Below are 16,850 nucleotides of genomic sequence, written 5' to 3'. Positions count from 1 at the left end.
TTTATTTATTTTTAAAGTAATGCAGTACTGGGATTGATCTTAAAAGAGACAGTTACCAACTATATAAATTACATGTAAATGAAGCTACTATTTATTGAATTTTATTACCTTTTTAACAATTATTTTTCTTTACAATGACCAAAGGTTAAGGAATATTCCTGTGCCCTGCTATATGAAAGTCAGCATCTGCTGTCTCCACTGGAAGAACTGGAGAAACAAATAACAAATTTCTATGAATCTCTTGAAAAAGTCAATGAAATAATTTCTATTCAGGATCCTGAAAAACAACCTACAATACTTCTTAAGCAAAAAGCTCAAGTAAGTTTATAAAAATACTAGAACCCATGGTTTCTCAATTCAAGATGCAAATATGAGATCTTTGTTGTGAAAATAGGACTGAAATGTTAGAAATGTAAATATGATATTTACATTTATATATATTTACTTTATATAACATTATATATATATTACATAATGTATAATATTATATGTGCTGTGTATTATATGTTTACATTAGTGTGCTTTATGTATACATACGTAAAAAATACTTCAAGCCTGCAATGTGAAGAGATTGTCAACGAGAAGAGTCTTCTTTTCCAGTGACTTCAAGCTTTGATTGTACTTGGGCAAAAAAAAAAATGACCTAGTGAGTTCGACTGTTCAATCATAACAGCCCTCTTCTGTACATGAACAATGCAGTCTTCTGGTTAAGAAGCAGTCTGAGTACTCTTTTCCTCTTTCCTGATGTTGCCCAGACTCAGAATCTCAGAATGTCGTCATAAAATTTCATGTTTCTTCTGCGGTTGTTTGCCATCAAGGAACTTAAATCTTCTCATTTATATGAAGGCTACTGACAGGAAAGGTTAATTTGTTGAAAGGCAAGATCAGTCTGCTGTTGAGAGTTGTCATTCTGATGTCTATTTTCACTGTAAAATTATAATTGTAATATAAATACAGACATCATGTAAAATCAAATCACAGATTTATGCACTGACCTGTATTCTACTAAGCTATCCAAGCTAGCTTTGGCACATGTCTGTTTGTTGTTGTTGATGTTTGTTTTATTTTATTTTTTGTTTTGTTTGTTTATTTTACATATAGCTAGAACTCTATTTTTCATTCCATCTAACATTTTCTGTAGGCTTTTTTTTTTTTTTTCGAGGTGCTTTGACTTTGTCCCTTCTATTCTTCTTGTTAAAAATATCATCCTGTTATTTTGCCATACTTTTCTCTCCTTTATTCCTGGCCAGGGTGGATATATGTTTCTTTCTTTCAGGATTTGGTAGCTTATCAAGAAAACTGCAAGAAAGCTTTGTCCCTCATTGAGAGAAATAGTCAGAGTATCCTGCAGTGCGTGGCTTCTAGTGAAGCGTTGCAGCATTTCCATCAGTCAACATTTCAGAAGAAAGTCACACAAGTTCAGATTACTTTTCAGGTACTTATGTAAAACCTTGGTGCATATTTTTGAAGTCTTCTTAATATGCAGCTGACTCATCCTGCCATATCTCCATTTAATTGCTATGTAGCTCTATAGGTAACAAGTGGTCAGGGGAATAAGGGTCATCTTCTCCATGCAGTTATTCAAAGGTTAGCCTGCCTCAGGCCTTTTGAGAAACCTGGGATTTAAGGAGAATTTTCACATGTCTCAGGCTCCTTTGAAACAAGCAATTGAGAATCCACCCACTAGCTCTGCGCCTTTTTTTTTTCTCCTGACTTTCTTATCTTGGCTAATTATTTACTCCTATATTCCCACACATTCACTTTAACATAAAGCATTGAAGACAGAAAGATTTGCAATTGTTGCTATTGGTCTGGAGCTTTGTTTTTCACCAGAAAATGCAGTGGATCATGAAGATAAAGTCAGAATTTACATTTGTTAATGTAAAAATGCAGTTAGGGCTACAATCACTATTGTACTACTATTCACTGGAACAGGCTGCCCAGGGAAGTGGTGGAGTCACCATCCCTGGAAGTCTTCAAAAGATGTTTAGATGTAGAGCTTAGGGATATGGTTTAGTGGAGGGCTGTTAGCGTTAGGTTGGAGGTTGGACTCGATGACCTTGAGGTCTCTTCCAACCTAGAAAATTCTGTGTGATTCTGTGTGAATCCACTTTAGTTTTAGAATTCTTATTAGAATTATTAGAACATCATTATTAGAATTATTAGAACATTACTATGTTATTAGTAATATTGATATTTTCAGGGCTACTTAGTCCCAGCCTGTCACGAACTCAAACATTTTCTTGGGTGATCTCCAGATGCTGGGTGCTGTTAGATTTATTTTCAGGCAATTATTGTTGTAATTGTTGTAATGTATTGTTGTATAAGGCTATCTAAACTGAATTTCAACCTGCAGACAATCATCTGTCAGTAAAGAGTTGTACCTGAGAGGTGGATTTCAAAATTTATATTGTATTTTGTGTGTTCTACTTAAAGATCTATAGTTTTTGATTTACCATTTAGAAATCATCTAAGTTATGTTTGTGTTTACAGAGGCAGATACAATTTTCTTGATAAATTTACCATGTTTAAACATAAATTATTCTGGTTCTATAAGGATGGACAGTGATTTATCTCTGGGCTTAAAATATTTATGGATCTGGAAATTTGTCTTTTCTCATGTAAAGACTACATTCCTACATGATTTTATTATTTTACACAAATTTATCTGGAACCTTTAAAAAGGCTTAGCAAGATGTTTAAATTGACAGCTACAGATTTGATTAGCTCACTGGGTAAAACTATTGTAATTCTTTTACACTGGGGTTAGTAATCAGCAAGGATAGTAAAGTGTGTGGTTAGTACACAGTGTTGGAATTACCTTGGTGCAGCTGAACTGGTGAACTGTTCATTTGTCCTGTTAATATTTATTATTTGTTTATGGATTGTAACTGCTGGTTGATGCAGTGCACCAGGACAGAATGCAAGGCAAAATAATAAAGAGTGTGACTAAGGTTTCAAAACAAGAGAAGTACAAACTAAGCAACAAAAACATAAGTCTCTTTTAAGTAGCCTTTTAGATGGTTTGACATGTGGCCTACTAGAGTGATTATTGTTCAAACCCCTAGGTCAGATCTGTAGCATGGAACTTGTTGGATCCATAGGTTAAACCATATTTATCTGTCTATTCCCTCCTATCCCCTCCCCTCATTTTTTAATCAGGGGTTGGTGCAGAAACTGGTAGTCTGATAAAATGAGAAATGCAATGACACACATTTAAACAAAACAACAACTGTTTTACGTTTGAAAGCAGTCTTTGGGAAATAAATGTTAGCCAAATGGCTTAGGCATTCTGCAAGTATCACAGACATCTGTATTGAATAACTATCCAGTTTTAATTGAATCAAGGATGACATTAGGGTGAGTCTTTGTATAAGTATTAAAAACAGGGAAAATGGGAACATGAAAGGAAGAAGAGGAGCAGCTGTGAACGAAATGTATTTTTAAGAGTGACACCAATCAAATTCATTTTTAGGTAAGATTATGGTAAAAGAGTAAATAAGAAGCTGTGGAAAAGTCCCAACTAATTTTCTTTGTTTATAACTCAGAATATGATCAGGAAAGCTGGTGAGTGGAGAAAAAATATAGAAGCAAATAGCCGTTTGATGAAGAAATTTGAGGAGTCTAGAGCAGAACTGGAGAAAGTTATACAGATTGCCAATTGTTGCTTAAAAGAAAAAGGAAATCCTGAAGAACTTCTCAGGAAGCATAGTGTGAGTACATTCTCTAATTTTCCTCATGGAAATCTTTAAGTGCATGGGCCTGGAGAACAAGTCCTACGAGGAGCGGCTGAGGGAGCTGGGCTTGTTCAGCCTGGAGAAGAGGAGGCTCAGGGGCGACCTTATCGCTCTCTATAGGTACCTCAAGGGAGGCTGTAGCGAGGTGGGGGTTGGTCTGTTCTCCCACGTGCCTGGTGACAGGACGAGGGGGAATGGACTAAAGTTGCGCCAGGGGAGTATTAGGTTAGATGTTAGGAAGAACTTCTTTACCGAAAGGGTTGTTAGGCATTGGAACAGGCTGCCCAGGGAAGTGGTGGAGTCACCATCCCTGGAAGTCTTCAAAAGACGTTTAGATGTAGAGCTTAGGGATATGGTTTAGTGGGGACTGTTAGCGTTAGGTCAGAGGTTGGACTCGATGATCTTGAGGTCTCTTCCAACCTAGAAATTCTGTGATTCTGTGTGTGATTCTGATATAAATGAAAAACCTATTTAATTTTAAAATTGACATAGATTTCTTAGATTTCTTCCATATTTTGAAGTGATACAGACCTGGTCAATGCTAAGATTTGGAAAAAAAAAAAAAAAAAAAGGTTAAAATATATAGATATAATAATCATCCCCCTTATTGGTGAATGTAAGCAACCAGAAAGTGTGGAGAGAGGAACCCCTTAGACATGAAGGTTGGTTTTGCCTATAGAACTGGTTGGAGTGAGAGCATTAATCTGTGTTTTGACATCCACTGCTGGGTTTTCAGAGGAATGAATATTCGTTTGTGTATTATAACAATTACTTACACGTGTGGCTTTAAAAGCTATTCTAGTTAAAACACCATATCATTGTACTGTCTGAGTGCCCCAGAATAAATTAATTTGCTGGACTATAAATAGATAAACAAAGTTTTCCTTAGTTCAAACTCTACTTCTTTGATGTAACAGATGTGACATTGAAACTTACAGTGTATGTTAAGAAACTTCATGCTAGCAGGTTATCATATCAGTAACCAGTTTTGTCATCTGACTTTTCACCTTTCACTTCAAACTCAGGAATTCTTTAACCAGTTAGATCAGAGAGTCCTAAATGCCTTCCTGAAAGCTTGTGATGAACTTACTGACATCCTTCCTGAACAAGAGCAACACAGCCTGCAGGAAGCTGTAAGGAAACTCCATCGGCAGTGGAAGGTTAGTGACATTGAATGATTTCTCTGGACATTCTAAGTCTTAACTTGGGAAAGTTTCTGCTGAATATAGATTACAATAAATAAATAAATAAAATAGTTGTAGTCTTTGACTTCTTGTACAGTTGGAGAAAAATCTGTATTTTACTACACTAGATACACCTACACCTACACCTACAAATACCCTCCTGAAAAAGCACTGATAATTTAAGTGGTCAAAATTCAGGAAATGAGAGAAAACAATTATGAAACCTTAATTTCTTCCCCTGTGTACAAGCATAATGATACCTGTGTTAAGAACATTTGTTGAGTGTAAGTGCTAGCTTTTCTTACTTTATGCTGATATTGGACGACTGCAATTACTTTCCCAACCTTAGGAAAGCAAATTTGCAAGAAATCAGGCTATCAGTTTACATTGAGTCTTCTGCTAAAAACTCTGAACAAACAGAACAAACTCAGACAACTGAACAAACATTGCTCATAAGCTGTAGAATTTTTGCCTCTTACAAAAGAGGTTTCAGGTCAGAGTTGGAATGAAGAATGAGTGGGTTCTCAATGACAGCAAAAAGGAACCTCTGAAAGCAGGCGTGAATACAGGTTCACTATTTTTTTGGGGGGGGTTGTTTTTTTTTTTTAAAAAAAAAAAACAAAAACAAAAACAAACAAACAGGAAGTACAAGTATCTTGTCAAGAGCCAAGATTTCTCTGAGATGTGCCTTATAAATACATATTTTGGATCCCACAGACATATGTCTTTATCATCTTTCTAAAAGACATCTTAGATCTAAAACATCTAAGATGCCTTGTTTTCTATATTAGTTGTTAGATAATTTATTTGCAGTTACTTCACACTGAGGTTAATGGGTGTATTGTTATATTTCTGTGCTTGTTTATTGCCCCTGTGGGAATGTAGGATCTTCAAACAGAAGCTCCATATCATTTGATTCATTTGAAGATTGAAGTGCAGAAAAACAAGCTTCTGGTCACAGTGGAGGAGTGCAAAGCTGAACTAGTTCGTCAGAACAAGGTGCTAACCAGAGAAGGCAAAGAAAGGATGATTGAGGAACACATGGTATGAACTATACACCACCAAGTGGGCATGTATAGAAATACATCTGAATACAAATGATAAACACATCTGACCAAATCAAGCCACCAAACACTGTGCACAACTGAATCCATTCAATGCTTTGGACCTTTCATTAATAAATAAATAATAAATAAAATCATTTGGAATTTATCCTTTCATGCTAATACCTAAAAGCTTAGTAGGACCTAGTAGCATCATGTACGACCAGTTTACATCAAAGATATAGATATGCTTTGTGATTTCTGCCAATTATATTATTATTGAATTTTCTGCTTTTTCTCCCATCAGCTGTTCTTTGGTGACAAGGGATCTTACCGTCTGTGTGAGAAGAGACTACAACGGATTGAGGAACTCTGCCAAAAACTTCCAGTTTCTGATCCAGTGAGGGCTACGTTGGAAAGTAGCCAACGAATCCTGAAGGAGCTGAAATCCCAGATAGACAGCACATACGCAAAACTAACAGAGCACTCAGACACCTGGAAGGGCTATAAAAACAGGTGTTAGCCCAAATCCTAGAGGGGTCTGGTAGTGCATTATGTGTGATCACTCCTCAAAATGTCATTATAGATCAGTACCATGTAGATCAGTACCACGTAAAGAATGATAAATCTGTGTTCTTGACTTCAAGCTAATTATATGTAGTGATTCTACAAATAATAGTGGGGCTTTGAAGGTTTTATAATTATTAGCTTAAATTTAAGAGGTTGCCATTTAACAGTGGTAATCATTGTCTTTTTTCCTTGCTTTGCATTATGACAGAATCACAGACTATTTTGGATTGTAAAGGACCTTAAAAATCATATAATTCCTTCCCCCCTTCCATGGGCAGGGATACCTCCCACTAGATCAGGTTGCTCAAAGCCCCATCCAACCAGGCCTTGAACACTTCCAGGGACAGAGCATCCACAACTTCTCTGGGCAACCTGTTCTAGTACCTCAACACCCCCTGAGTAAAGAACTTATTTGTAATGTCTAATTTAAATCTACCTTCTTTAAGTTTAAAACCATTACCCCTAGTCCTATTGTTACACTCTTTGATGAAGAGTCCATCTCCAGCTTTCCTGTAGGTGCCCTGTAGGTACTGGAAGGCTGATATAAGGTCTTCCCGGAGCCTTCTCCAAGCTGAATAACACCAACTCCCTCAGTCTGTTTTCATAGGAGAGGTGCTCCAGCCTGTTGATCATGCTCATGGTCCTCCTCTGGACTCATTCTAATAGGCCCATGTCCTTCTTATATTGGGGACCCCAGAGCTGAATGCATTATGTGATGTTTTATTTCAGATTTTCTGAATTGGCAAATTGGATTTCATCAACAGAAAGGGAACTAAAGAAGATAAAGGAAAGTGTCAGTGATACTGCCAAATATGAGCAGTTTAAATCATCTGTGGGGGTGAGCTTATATTCTAACTAAACTACACTCATTGATACTGGGTCTCTGAATAAAACTGTACTCTGAAGCATTGCAATTTTTTTAGTGTGGAAACCACGGATTAAGTTCTGCTGATTTTTAGAATTCTTAAAAATATTTCCAGGACAAAATTCCATGTGCAGCAAATCATGGTGTAAGTCCCTAATTCTAGAAATTCAGAGAATGGCAGGTCCCTTTACTAGTACATTCAGACCATTCAAAATATAGAAGCAAGTACACTAAATACTTACCCCTCATTCTGCTGCATGTACAGTTAAGAGTGCAGTGCAAAGAAAAGCCAAAATTTCTGGACTGGGTGTTTTTGAAGGATCAAGTTATTGCCCTACATTTACAGAACATTTAGGGAAAACTTCTATAATAAGACTTCTCATCTACAGTAGTATAATAGGGGAGGCAGAGAGAGTCTACCATTCACTTTTGCATTGGTGAATGGTAACAGAAATAGTAGAATGGTTTAAGATTCAGTGCTTCTAGTCCTTCAAACTACCTTAACTTTTTTTTTTTTTTTCTCCACACATTAGAAGCCAAAATAGGAATATCACATAACATAAAACTTTGTGTGAAAGTCATGAACAGTTTGTAAAGGCCAACTGTGTAGAGAAATAAAATTATTTTTATTTATAATAAAATAAATTGCTTGATAAAACAGAAAGATGGTTAGCTAAATGGGTGTTTCTGCTCCAGAGAGTCTAATTTATTCATGTAGTTTACCTGCTGACAGCTTTACCTGCTACCAGCGTTGATATAAAGACATAAAATAACTACTGGATGGAAAGATTGAAAAAATATATATTAAAATGGAAGAAGAAATATGTAGAACCTTATATCATACGATGTTTATGTTTGAGAAATTTAAGATTTAAATCGTAACTAAGAAATTTGGTCAATATATGAAAAATGTAAACATATTAACTATCTATCCTTCTTCTATAGGTAAAAATGCTAGTTTGTGAGGAAAAATAATTCTACTGCTATTTTATAGAACACAGTTCTGTAAAATCTGTGGAGCAAATGCAAGACACTAGCCACTGATTGGAACAAAATAAATAGAGTATGTGAGCAGAAAAATTTTACGTTTTTAGTGTTTCAAGATAAGAACAAAAATAGTATGTTTATACCACTAATCTTTGAACTGATGCCATGAATGCAACTCATTAATATATTTTACTTACTTGAAGAAAATATGTTTTGATTCTTCCACAGGAAATCAGGCAGCATATTAACAAGCAAGGAGAAAATCACAGCTGGCTGAAATCTAGACTTGCTGTTCTGACATCAATATGTACTGATATGGAGGCCAAGAAAACAGAGGATGAGCTGTGTAAACTTTCCAGTGACTTCAAGGGACTCCTGGATTTGCTGGCTGAGGTACAGATTGAGGAACACAAAAAAATCTCCATTTACAGTGTCATGTGAAATGACATTGATCATGGCTTCACAAGTTTCCTGATATATAACATATATATACATATATATATATATACACATATAACATATGTATATATGTTATATGTGTATATATATATATGTATATATGTATATATATGTTAATTAAACTGGAAGCATTCAGCAATGAAAAAAATAAACAAAAAACATTTGTATGGTCTGGGTAGCAAAGCTGTGAGACAAGCAGACAAAAGATACTAACAGTATTATAATAGTTTTATAATAGATCCTTTTTATTTTTTGGTCAGAACTGGAATGTGTCCTAGAAAATAAAATATTTATAGAATCAAAATGTCAGTATTTTTAGAGGCAAAAAATAGTTTTCTAAAATCAGTTCTTAATTAACATTGGGAAAACCTATCAACAGTTGGATATACAACTTGTTTTTAATCTTAATTTGTGTATCATTTATACTGAAATAATAAAGGAAATACTGTGAGGTGGTTTCAAATCAATTAGATTTCAAGCATGCACTGAATTTGCAGAAAAAGGCCACAAATATCTGAGGTCTGAATGGTAATGAGATACTGGAACTGCTGAAATCATGGGAAGTTTCTAGTCAATAAGAAGTAAAACTTCTCAGAATTCACTGAATTCTTGAGGTTTGTGGGATCTTAGTGATCTTACCACTTCACAGTTTTCACAGTAAAAAAAAAAAAAAAATCAATTTGAAAAATAGTTCAGTATAGAGAAAGGTTTCGGATTTCACTGTTAATGTCAGTCCTTGTGGAGACCTCATAAGTGTTCGAAATGTGTAAAAGTTCCATGTATTTAATAAAAATGTTCTGAATTTCCATCATCAGAAAAGTATGTTTGGAAAGTTGGGGAGAATCAATGTTATGATTTCCAAGTGATGGCAATAAATAAATATCTTATTATTTTTATATAAATATATATATAAATGTATATATATTAAAGTACTTTTGCTTTTTGGAACACAAGTTCATGAAGCTACTACAAGAAATTAAGAACTAGAATCTAAACTTGTTTTGAATCTAAAAATGTAACAGAACAAAATATCCCAAGTTGGAAATGGTCAACAATGACCATAGAGTCCAACCCCTGGTTCTACACAGGGATACATAAAATTAAGCTGTATGTCTAAGAGTGTTCAAACTCTGCTTGAACTCCAGGAGGATTGGTGTCATGACCACTGCCCTGAGGAGCCTATTTCAGTGCCTAGCACTATCTCTCTATTTAGACAGCTATCCACCTTATCTCAATATAGTATAGTATGGTATGTCTAAACAAGACAAAGCTCTCTACAGTCATATTTTAAGGCTACAATCACTCACCAATGTAAAGGTAAAGGTGTACACTAAGAATTCTAGAGATATAAAAATTTAGACAATTCAGTCTTTACAATTTTTAAAGACAATATTGGAAGTCTTTTGTAAAACAATTCATTTTTTTACAAAAAGTAGTCCACTTATATACATGTCCTTACAATATAAATTTGTCTTTTAACATGAAATACATAAAGTTATCATTAACTGTAGATTGAAAAGACATTAGGCACTCTTGGAGACTGTGTTCAGTACAAAGAAGAAGTTAAAAGCGCAATTGAAGAGTTAATCAACAACTCTAAAGAAGCCCAAGCAGAGGCTGAAAAGATCCTGGATACTGAAAGTTTGTTACAAGCTCAGCAACTACTGTTTCATCATCAGGTAGGGCAATTTCTCCATATATGTCCATATTTGATTTTTTTTTTCTTTAAGGCAGGAGGTATGTAATTACTGAACTATGTAGCCATAGCTCCATAGCTCCAGCAGCATACATGTAGCTCTCTCTATCAAAGCTTGCAAGAGTCATAACCAGGCACTATGATTTCTTGCCTCTATTTTATCTGAACTCTTTGGTGTTTTAAAAGCTGTTGTATGTGTTAAGGTTCATATTGTTCTTTCAATATTCTGCAATCCTTACTCATCATAGGATAGATAGTAGGAACAATTATCTTCTCCCTGAGTTCTCACACTACTCTATCCCTTTTTGTATAAAGCCTGTTATGTTGAAAAAATACTTCGACAAAGAACAGAGTAGATTTGACTGGGCAAAACTTGCATAGCAAGGTTGCTAATGGGTCAGGCACGTTAGGAAAGGGGCTATAGTCTTAGGAGTTTCTGATAGTGTTATAAAGCAAGCTGATATATTGCTTTAATCAGTCCAAGGCTCCAACATGTTCTTCAAAGGATACAGAACAGAAGCAGATACTTCAAGGCACTCATGAGGAATGCACACACTTTTGGGTACTGCTGCAGTTGCTCGACTGTTGCTATTTCTTCTTTCTAAAACATTTCTTTGGATGAATGGCCATATATTGTCTCTCTCCCTCGTCCATTTCTATGACACAGGAGGTGCATACACCTTTTGGAATTCATGTCATATACTGTATGAGTATATGTGACTCAATTAATACTTGCACAGTTTATTTCTCTGTTTATTAATTTCAGTGCACACCCATTGCAAACCACAGAAAGTGGTTTCAGTGTGCCAATTTCCCAAATGAACTAAAAAGTCTGATCATTCCTGTTGGATGAATCCTTCTAGCAAAGGACTAGGAGACTCCGTGCAAAGAGACAAGATGTGCAACAGCAGATTTTCCAAGCTAAACAGTTGCAGATTGAAGGTGGACTGCCAAGCACAATGCAGGAGGATTTACTAAAGTTGGAAGGAACACTGGAGAACATGCAGCAGACTATGGAGAAACGTGAAGAGCAATTGCAGGTGGGTCATTGCAAGTAGAAATAAAAAAAAAACATATGCTTTATTCTTCTCCATTATTATTTTTTTATTAATAAGAAAATATATTTTATATAATAAGTCAAAACTTTCATTCTCACCTTTAAATCTTGATCCTTGAGGTTTTCATGATCAGTGTCTGCATCAAAACTTCTTGAATATTCTAGATACTTCTAAATAAAGAACTAGCATTTTGTTTGGAAATGTTTAAAAGTCCCAACTTTTCAGTCACAAGTTTAAGTAGACATCTATGAATTTATTTTTTGGATGGGTTAATTATCACCCCCAGTTATTAAAGATGATGAGGACCTTTATTTGAGAGTACTAAGGCAGATTGATAGAGTAAAAATACCAATGTTGTGCAAATATAAGCCTCACAACTACTGTGTGGAATACAAGTTGTCATCATAAATCTGGAGAAGGAAATAAAAAATCACAGAAAAATCAAGTGGAATACTTTCGGCTGTATAACTAATCACTGACTGAAAAATAATATGTGAAACAGAGCCCAAATAACTTCTTAAAATAACAATTTATTATCAAAACTATTTTTTTTCTAAAGAATCCTATATATGAAACCTTAATTTTGCTTTGCTTTACTTCAGAATCGAGAAAATATTTGTTAATTATTTTGTCATAATTAATTTGTCATAATCCTTGTGACTGGTAATAAAATGCTAGTCAATAAAATATTGGTCAAAATTTAATACAATCAAAACTAAACAGATATTTATGTCCAAGGAAAGGTTTTATTTCATAAAATCCTTTTAGATATTACTGACTTCCTGACACCATAAGCGTAAGCATCTGCAGTCATCACTTCAGACTTAAAGGGCATTCAAATATAAGTTTTAAATATTTCTGTCACCTTACATATTGAACGGTGTGCAAAATCAGTGAAGCAGTGTGAAAATGCAAAGAAAAACTCTTTTTTTGGGTTTCAAAACAGTTTCATCTGTAGAGTAGGTGACATTTCAGGAGAAATTATATTATGCTAGATTTTTTTTTTTTTAATTTTTCTGTAACTTGAACTGAAATTCTTCTAATTCTTTTTTTTCTCTTTGTCCTTTTTGTCTTTGTGTGGTTTTTTTGTTTGTTTGTTTTTTCCTTTTTGTTATTGTTTTCTTTTTGTAGGTCACAATAAATAAATGGGAGCAGTTTGAAAGGGACAAAGAAACAGTTGTAAAATACCTTAATCAAGCAAGCTCTGCACTTGAACGTATCTTAAATTTTAGCAGCTTAGAGAGCCTCTCTTCAGAACTGGATCAGACAAAGGTATTCACTGTATGAGATACAGGAACTGAGATATCTTTCTGCCTTTTTTTGTTAACATGTTCTGAGCATATTGCATACAATATTTTATTGTTAATGCTGATATTGTTAATGCTGTGTATACAGTTTAGAGACTACATAAACTTCAGAGGTAAAATATTCTCTCTTAAAAACATAATGAAGAATTACTCAAAATCTGCATCTGAATGTATAAAATGATAAAATGGTAAAATTATTTTAAAGACTTCCCATTTCATGCTTGGTAATTGTCTATACTGGTAAGCTAAACAGTATCAAGCTCTGGCACGTCATCATTGATAGTGTATTCCCTGGCAAAGTCATGTGTGTGGCTTGTGGCAACTAACACTCTTCTAGCCCTGAGGAGACAAAAGAGAGAATTCCACTGTATGGAACCTATAAGCCATAACATGCCACTTGCCCTTAATAAAAGAAAATTATCCCAGCCCATTTTATTTACTAATATAGAAGTAATATACGTGATCAACTTTCCATAGTGCTGTGCTTTTCATGACATTTTTACCCTGTGGTGAACCTGATATCGCATTACATCTACCCTGCTTTTCTCTGAATCCATTGTTCTGTAGCACATTTACTACGTATGGAAGAAAATAGCTATTAAACCAAGTGAAATTACAAGCTACAAGATACTACAAAGTCATCTCTTTAAAGGGTAGTGCAATATTATGCAATATATGGTTACTGAAAGCATATAATATTCAAAAAATTATTTAAAACAATCAACAACAACAAAAAAATGAAGAGCTATAAAATAAATTTCCATTAGTTGAGTTAATACCTTTTGAACATACATAGTTTTCCTTTCCAAATTTCATTGGATAGAGTTTGTTAAAATGAATATTTATTAAATGCAACATGAAAATAAATTGGGAGGTGTTTTTTTCTGTGCATTTACACATTCAGAATATACGTATGGGACACACATAACCCTGCGCAATACTTTTTTCCAAGAACAAACATTGAGGACAAAAATATTTTTTGAATATATAAAACTGTACATAATTGTATTAATATGTCTTTCATTCTTACAGGAACTTTCTAAACATGCTGAAGCCATGACTGTACAAGCTGAGAATTTGGTGAAGAATTCTTCTGAGATACATCTTGGTTCAAAGAACAAGCAGTCCCTTCAACAGCAGGCAAAATCTATCCAAGAACAAGTGAAAAAAGTAGAAGTTACTCTTGAAGAAGAGTATGTTCTTAATAAATCCTAATATTTATTCTCCACTATAAGATTGAATCAGATCTCTAGAATCCCTTGCCCAACATTTTGTGTCGTCTCATCAGCTCTGTCATTTTCAGCTTGCCATGACATAACTACCAGATTATAGTACCAAATATGTCAAAAAGTTAATATGTGCAAATAAATTTAATCTTTGTTTGATAATACATAATTTATAAAATCATTGTAGTTACATTTAACCTGTCACGGTTCTTACCTTTAAGCCCCAGTCTTGTGAAGAAGGGATAATTAATCTCATTCTTGAGGTTCTATGATCTTTTAGAAAGAAAAATCTCTGTGCAAATGTGAGAACAGTACCTTATTTGCCTCAATTTTCACTTTTCCATTTTCTCTATAGAAATGTCAAGTGCCTTTATCTTAGCTGAATGCCCAGATCATTTTTTTCATGGGCAATATCAAAAGCTGCTTCTGCCATCACATCAGAAGGCATCATTTGCCAAATTATGTTTAAAAGTGTGACATTCAAACTACAAGAAAATGTTGTTAAATGCTGTAAATATTTGTAGGTTTCAGTATTTGTGAAAGTCTCATCCCTTCTCCTAAGTAAACAGAAGTTACTCAGCTCAGTGTTACTCTTCAAGAGTGCTTCAGCTTTTGACATTTTTCTATATACACATGCACTTGTATGCGTGTATGAAATTTGTATTTTTTTTTCATATTTAAGAGCAGACTCACAAAAGATGTCTTAGTGGATTTACTATGTAGATTAATTTATTACACAAGTTTAAGAAGACACCATGTGGTGGAATACCATGTATTCCATCTGAATATGAACAAAAGACAACGTCAGCATTACTGTTTTGTGTTTTTTGTTTTTGTTTTTTTCTCTATTGACCATTGTCATGTCAGCATGTTGGTACGAACTTAGTTGGTACCCTTTTCTCCCTGATGCAGAAGAACACCTTTAAGAACAGAGAAGAGCTGTAAAATGGAACATAACAAGGCTGTGCAGCAGATGCAACTTTCTGATTATTGTTGGTCTATTTTTTTTATTTTTTATTTTTTGGATACCATTTTATGCAAGTGTATTAGAGTGATTTGAAATCAAATATTCTACCATATCTTCCTGAATACTTCATGAAGTTGGTTTTTTTTGTTTTTTTTTTTTTCAACGTTACTGAAAAAGCTTGTATGATTTTACTTAATTTTGATATAGGAAATTCATCCTTCCAAGAATTAATATTCACTTTTTTTAATAACATGTAATCTAGTTTTAAACCATTGCTGATATCCCTTTTTGATCCCTTTTGGTATGGAACAGGTTTAGTTGAATGTATGAATTATACAGAATGTCTGTGATACTGTGATATGACAGATAATAAAGAAATAAATCCCTTCTGCAAAACCCGTGAATATATACAGCTCTCTATAGTTAATCTGCAGAACACATAATCAATGTGTAAAAGATATGTTGTAACTCACATTAATAAAAACGTTGGCCCAGTAATTTGAAGGTATTCTACATACATATATTATGCCAGTGAATAGGAAGGGGAATTTTTTATTTTGAAAATAAATAAGAAAAAATAAAAAGGCCATTTTTACTTTTTTTCAGTGCCATCTTTTCTTAGCTTCCTCTAGCATTACTGAGGGGAAAAAAAAAATCAAAACTTTAAAAAAAAAAGTTTTTTGATTTTTTTTTATTTTTTTGAAGGCTATATTTAAAAGGAACATATATTTTGGAGTTTTGTAATATTCAAACTTTTCTAAGGAAATTTTCATATTTTCAGTGAAATGGAAAGTGCGTATTTTACAAGCTGTGTGTAGGACCCACATTAGTACTGGTATCTTTAGATTGGTTTTACAGTAAAAAAACTTCTACACTGCAAGTTAATGCTGTTAGGTCTTATAAGGGTCTTAGACTTCTAATTTGTGAGGAAAGAAAAGGTGTGTGTTTTGTTTTTTTTGCTCTCCAAGATATATGTGAATGTCTCTCTCTCTTTAACATATTTATAATGGATGGTTCAAAAAATATAAATATATTAACTTTGAGGTAGTTGTCATATCTTTTGATTCTTTGTCTCAATATGAAATTATTGCCTCGGAAAACACAGGTGTCCCCACTATGGCTAACATAATGGTTTGACATCATGTGCGCAGTCTAAGAGAGAGGCAAGTTTGAATTTAGGTTCACATCTTAGTCTTCTAAAATCAAGAGTTTTTAAAATGCCCTTCCTTTAGATTGAATTAGTTACATTTTTATTCTAGCAAGAATACAGGGAGTTTTAATATATTAAACTTTTTATTCTCTCTAATTAATTTGGTTAATTTTAGTATTAAAAGCATGGAAATGGTGAAAAACAAGTGGGATCTTTTTGGCAATAATTTTGAAGCTCTGTCCATCTGGATAGCTGAAAAAGAAAAAGAACTGGAAATTTTGGAAACAACATCGTCTCCTTTGGACAAACAAATCAGCCAAATCAAGGTGATTAGTTCTTATTATGTTTAGCATTAAAATCACATTCTATGTCCTTTTTTTTTTTTTTTTTTTTTTTTTTTTTTTTTTTTTTAATAGAGGCCAAAACGGAGAACAGAACGCTTCCTAACTAATCTGAAATAGTGATGACACTTGGTACATGAACATGCAAAGGAGTGAGGTTTCACAAAAGCTAAAGAAAAATTATTCTGACTTCTCTGTTAGTGCTTAGTGTACACATATGCAGCCTTTATGTGTATGATTAAAAAATATATAATAAAAAT

The 16,850-nt window shown here is 33.9% G+C and overlaps 1 protein-coding gene across 1 annotated transcript in view; it reads left to right on the top strand.

Moving 5' to 3' along the window:
- Window positions 1–16,850, top strand: part of SYNE1 (spectrin repeat containing nuclear envelope protein 1) — a 295,282-nt gene that overhangs the window by 84,204 nt on the left and 194,228 nt on the right. Inside the window, 13 exon segments of the mRNA XM_084285341.1 lie at window positions 145–318; window positions 1,277–1,435; window positions 3,549–3,713; window positions 4,763–4,897; window positions 5,807–5,965; window positions 6,272–6,480; window positions 7,264–7,372; window positions 8,615–8,779; window positions 10,357–10,524; window positions 11,405–11,581; window positions 12,731–12,871; window positions 13,939–14,099; window positions 16,425–16,575. Coding sequence (XP_084141467.1) covers window positions 145–318; window positions 1,277–1,435; window positions 3,549–3,713; window positions 4,763–4,897; window positions 5,807–5,965; window positions 6,272–6,480; window positions 7,264–7,372; window positions 8,615–8,779; window positions 10,357–10,524; window positions 11,405–11,581; window positions 12,731–12,871; window positions 13,939–14,099; window positions 16,425–16,575 — 2,073 coding nt within the window.

The sequence above is a fragment of the Netta rufina genome (assembly GCF_964035555.1).
Source record: "Netta rufina genome assembly, chromosome: 3".
Classification (NCBI taxonomy): Eukaryota; Metazoa; Chordata; class Aves; order Anseriformes; family Anatidae; genus Netta; species Netta rufina.
The sequence above is the reverse complement of the archived record's forward strand: the minus strand, read 5'-3'. Positions and strand labels throughout refer to the sequence as shown.